Source organism: Borostomias antarcticus (assembly GCF_949987555.1).
Source record: "Borostomias antarcticus genome assembly, chromosome: 7".
Taxonomy (NCBI): Eukaryota; Metazoa; Chordata; class Actinopteri; order Stomiiformes; family Stomiidae; genus Borostomias; species Borostomias antarcticus.
The window spans coordinates 4,274,463-4,279,902 of record NC_140240.1 but is presented as its reverse complement, the minus strand read 5'-3'; the positions used below and the strand labels follow the sequence as shown (position 1 = coordinate 4,279,902).

The following is a 5,440-nucleotide window of genomic DNA, read 5'->3' as shown; positions in this document are numbered from 1 at the left end:
GTCCAATAGGTCACACTGTCATGACCACCTATAACTATCCAAGAGTCCTTGAGTCCAGAGCAAACACTTCTCTGTCCGTGTGATGACTCCGGGTGAATCACCTTTAACTTGCTCTTGAAGTCCAACATACTCTCAACACATGGCATGAGGACATTTTGGAAGGCAGAGACTAGCGGCCTTGTTTGTGAAGTGTCTTGAGTTTCTTTGATGAATAATCCACGGGAACACTGTCCATTTCAGTTCTGAGTGCCCTGCCCATCCACGTTTGGGGTATGCAGGGCCCCCAGGTCATGGGCAGCCCTGCCTGAGGCCCCCTAATATGTGGGCCCCTAGTTGAGGGGTCCATGGAACCACCACACTCTGCATGGTGACCAGCAGCCGCCCTGTCCCAGCATCCTCCGGGCCTGCCAGGAGGTACTCCACACCTAGAGGAGGAGGGTCAAGAGAGGGGGTGGAGCTAGTTCAGACTTCACTTCACTCTTATTCAAGCTGTGTCATCACCGGTTTATACAGTTTATAAAGGCATTATTGTGGTTATGATCTACAGTATGTTTACTGTACATGACTTGGTATCAGCCTGAATCAGGTACACTGTACAAGCTGGGTCATAACATAAAGAAGAATTTCAGGGGCGTTCTGTGGTGTTTATGATCAGTGTTGGACTACCTGGATTTAGAATGGGGCAGGTGCATCCCCGGCTGGTCCAGGACAGGGGGTAAAGACTCAGGGTGCCCTGGGACAGTGCCACCTGTCCTGATCGCAGGACCTTGCAGACTTTGACCAGCACCTCTGCATGGCTCCCCTTGTCATGAGCAGACAACACACTGGCCTTGATCACTGCCAGAACCGACAGACAGAGAAATCAGACACACCCAGAAATCAAGTACAAAGGAAAGTATTCTAGACCCTATCATGACCTCACTTCTAACCTCTATAAACGGTGTCTTACCATAGTCATGTTTGGTCTTACAAATATCAGAGACACTCCTCAGTTTTCTCTCCTTACAGCTACATTTTCCTGTTGAGAGACATAGGGACAAGCTGTCAGCTGAATACAATACTGAATGGGTTGTAGCCCTTTGATATTTAAATGACATACTGTATATTATAGCTATATGTATAGAAGTGAACATGCAATTTTACATTGCTCACTCACTTGTGTAATGTAGGGCAGAGACAGCAAGCTCCTTTGACCATACGGAATTACCGTCATTAGTCATCATAATTTCTGGAATCTTTCCACCAATCGGCACATTGAAAACCTGGTTATTCACAAAGCTGATGAAGTGGAAATGGGGGATATTGGGGTCAGTGTGAAGTCACGGTGCATCTTAAAGGTACAGTATGCAGTTTGTGATTTCCTTTTGGTTTTAGGAAAAACAAATTGAAAAATGCAACTGACAAAATCGCCAACCATCCCATCAGGCCTCCCTTCAAAGCCACTCCTCCAAACTGGCGGAAAACAAATGAAACTCTCTAGGCAGGTAGGTAGGTTGACATGCAGGTAAGCCATCCAATCACTCCAAGTTGGCAATTCATAATAAACAACACATTTGTTACAGTCCTGCAACTTCTACAGATTATGGATTTATTTCATTTAAAGTCGCACTGAAACGGACGTTTGAGATCATCTTACTTCCGTAGTTTGACGTATTTCCAACGCAAACAAGCTATGAGGGTGGGACATATGTTTCGAGGAATTTGATTGGAACATTGACAAGTGGACGGGTTTTAAGAACTTTAGACAGATTCGATAGAAGGATAGCGTTGATTGACGGGTGGATGTCGTGAGATTATTGGCCTAAAATCTATGGTACCTGTTGTCGTAATTGCACGTGACCTACCGTTTTCCAGGAAGTAAGAAATTATATACTTTGATATAAGATTACAACAAAAGTAATTGTTTTGCCATACATCGTTGAATAGGTGAACACTATGACCAATTATGTGAACCAAATGGGACAGAATGCTTTTTTCATTTCAGTGCGACTTTAAGTGTCAGAGCACTTTATTTATTGATTGCTGTCAGGATGTAATGAGAAGGCATGGGTCTAACCTGTCTAAGCAGTGACCGGTGGATGGATCACAGCTCTGAGGACAAGTGCAGGGTTTGCAACCCTGCTCCCCAAAGCCCCAGTATCCAGGGAGACAGTGGGTGCAGCTTGTACCTCCAATACCAGGCCTACAGGGGCACTGCCCGCTCCTGGAATGGCACCACGGGCCCTCCTGCCCCGAAAGGCCTGGCAACGATCCCACTGGGTCACACCAGCAACCTGGAAATAGTACAGTGAGTGAGAGAGAAAGAGACAGAGAAAGAAAAAGTATATAAAGACTAGACCTTACCATGAAGAATGCTTTTTCTCCCTCTATCTCTCCCTCTCTATTATGCGATAACAGTTTTATACCACAAGAGGGAGATGATAGGATGTTTCACAGTAAGTAACTGAGCACAGGCTACAAACAAGTAAGTTGTTTTGAATGTAAAATGCATTACAAATAAAATGTATTATTTATATTATTATTATTATTATTATTATTATTATTTTTATTATTATTATGTATTGACACTGATCAACCCCACCCCCTTCCTCATGTCTTACGTGTGCAAGCATGGGTGGAGTTGAGGGGCATAGCCGGATGGCGGTGGTAACCATGCCGACAGCGCTGGCACCTGCGCCCAGCTGTATTGTGACGGCAGTCGTCACAGACGCCCCCGCTGGTGCACCCCGAGGAGAGCCACACCCTCTGGGAGAAGTGGCAGCTGTCTGCATGGTCGTGACACTCGCACTCTGGAATACAGGGAGTGAAGGACAGGTGAGAAGGTGAGAAGAACAGTGAGGAAGAGGGGGTGAGAGAAGATGGACGATTGCTGCATTGTATGTACAAAAACGCCCCCCCACCCCCACCCCCTTGAATCCTCTCCAGGAAAGAAGGGATGGAGAAGAGGGAGAGAGAATAAAAGGTTTTAAAGCGTCTAGTTGCCAGGTAATTCATAGGATACAGAGAGCACTGAGGAATGGCCAGATTAATAGCAGTGTCTATTGTGTCCCCAACTTCTTTGTTTGTCCTGTAATGACATATGCCCATGTGGTCACCATGTCTAGCTTTGCTAATCTTTTGTGCATGTCTGGGTCCTGCTCTTCTCTGCCTGGCCTTGCTGTGCTCATTGTTTGTCTATCTGCAAACTATGCTTTGTGTGCTTTGCTTAATGTGTAAACGGTGTCCTGTGGCTAATGTCCTGCTATGTTCCAGGTGCTTCTGTGGTCTGTGCACTGCCACGTGATGTTTTGTCTGCATTCAATTTTAACACCCTTTTCCGGGTAGCTATTATTTTCAATATCTGTCCAGGGACTGCAGATGAAAATTAACTCTCTTTGGCTAATTACATTTACTGCAATGTTTATTAATGTGCACGGTCCCTGTTATTTTCTTTTTTCTTTTTGGTTTAGAAAATAAAAAAAGCTGTACTTTGATGGCTTGTGTGCCAGGCTGTGCACCTACTCTGGCAGGGGTGTGGCTCCCCACTGCTCCCGTTGGCTGGCCTCCAGGGGCGGTCGTTATAGAGTGGGGCACACCTCCCACAGTGCTCTCCTGCTGTGTGGTGAGTACACACACACCTGCCCAGCACCTGCAATCAGCACCAGGGTTATTTCTTACTTAAAATCCCCCGGACAACTATTTTGTGCGACCGGGTCAATGACAGCGACAAACTCGCTCACACACTTACCATGTTGTTATCCTGTGGTGTGTCCTGGCTACTGTCGTGTGGTAGGCAGTGTTCTGCGTGGCCATGACACAGGCAGGTCCCTCTCGCCAGTAGAGTGTAAATGGAAAAGGGTTCTATGGTGGAGAGCTCTGTTGTGGGCCGGGGGGTCGGAATTTTCCCCCCCGTAATAGGGTTTGAGGGTTCAACTGAGGAACTTAAGGAGGAGGAAGAGGATTTGCAGGTCTGGGCCTTAAGGAGTCGGATACGGAGATTGGTGAGTGTAAGCTGGGAAAGGGCTTCTGGACTGTAGGGGTCAACAACTCCACCGCCACCAGGGTCAAGACTCCGATAGATCACCTATGAGAGAAATACTGTATTATAGGGTCACACTACTGTATATGCCAAGTCCAACTGACAAAAGTGTGGAATATAAGCAGTAGAAAGAGTGTCCATCAGACACCTTGGCCCCTTACCTCTCCACCCCTGCATGTCGAAGCACTGGTGTAACGGGAGGTGCACAGTGACCCGGGTTGAATGCTGTCATCGGGCAGACCAAACTCCAGGCTGCAGTTCTGAGAGAACAGCTTGAGCATCTCCCAGGTCCGACCGTGATCCCGGGAGCGTTCCATCGACATGGCGGCGGGTCGGGGCGAGCGGAACAGCAGCACCACGTGGGTCAAACAGAAGCTGGTCTCCAGGTCCAGACGGACCTCCTCCTGCTGTCCAGCGGCAGCCCTGGACGTCCACCAGGTGTCCGGGTAGAGGAAGGGGTCTTCGGCCATGTGGGCCGGTGGGTGGAGGTCCTTGGGACAGGGGTGGTGAGGAGAGGAGCATGGGGCATGGTGAGAGCTGTACCCACAGCAGCCTGAGAGAGTGCTGAGGCTCCGCCCACTGGCCAGGTTGCCTATAGGAGGACTGCAGGCATGGTCCATGCACCTGGAGGCTGAAGACACAGAGGGAGCGGCTCAGTAAAAGGACATAGATTTGAGAGATGATGGGAAAAGTTTACTAAAGTAACTGAGAAAGAGGAGCAGCCAGACAAGGTTCAATTCATCGAGTAATCAGATGTTAATCAATGATGAATACATATTTTAGTCCTGACGTGGAATATTGAAGTCATGGGAGGAGGACCAACCTTTGCAACTAAATTAACCCACTGATAACGGGGACGTAAAGCAATAACTCAGAGGCTGCTAGTATGCTATCTTATCCAAGCTCATGATGGAATTTATGACGATAAATTCCAAAATTACGTAGTCATCAAAAATATCACCAGACATGCCTGTTCAAATGAGCAACAGTCTCTACAGGACACAAATAATACAAAACAGTGGTAGGCTACAGTAGACTGCTCACCTGTTCCGCTGTGCATAATCATTATGAACAGCGCACAGTTAATCGCAAGCATCTCTATTCGGAGGCGACTTTCACGCGAAAACATTCAAAACATTTGAGTCTTTCTTCTGTCTCTTAGGCAAATTAGCCCGGTTACTTTTTCATCAGGTAAGACAAAACCTCAGCATCGCATTTGTCCAGACAAGAGCGCATTCCGGAGTACGCGAACGATTGCGCATGATCCTCCTGAGTCGCATCCAAAGGTTTCGTCTTCAGTTTCTTCACTTATTAGAAAGAGAAAAACGTCCTTCATTTACGACCATTACGGGGCTAAAACTCCCTGAAAATCTTGAGTGTTTGGTGTGTGTCTGGTCCACCATGACGCGTTGATGACGGACT

General features: G+C 47.3%; 1 protein-coding gene across 1 annotated transcript; it reads right to left on the bottom strand.

Annotated features, from left to right (window-relative positions):
* Nucleotides 1-288: 288 nt before the first annotated feature.
* On the bottom strand, nt 289-5,123 carry LOC311311396 (netrin-4; the record flags this gene model as incomplete). Its single annotated transcript, XM_084441091.1, has 10 exons — nt 5,063-5,123; nt 4,180-4,649; nt 3,728-4,063; nt 3,502-3,628; nt 2,601-2,789; nt 2,057-2,273; nt 1,157-1,278; nt 950-1,018; nt 667-837; nt 289-425 (listed from the first exon to the last, which is right to left on the bottom strand). Exons 1-10 carry the CDS (start codon nt 5,112-5,114, stop codon nt 289-291), a joined length of 1,890 nt encoding a protein of 629 aa, XP_084297217.1. The 5' UTR covers nt 5,115-5,123.
* Between the last annotated feature and the right edge of the window lie 317 nt (nt 5,124-5,440).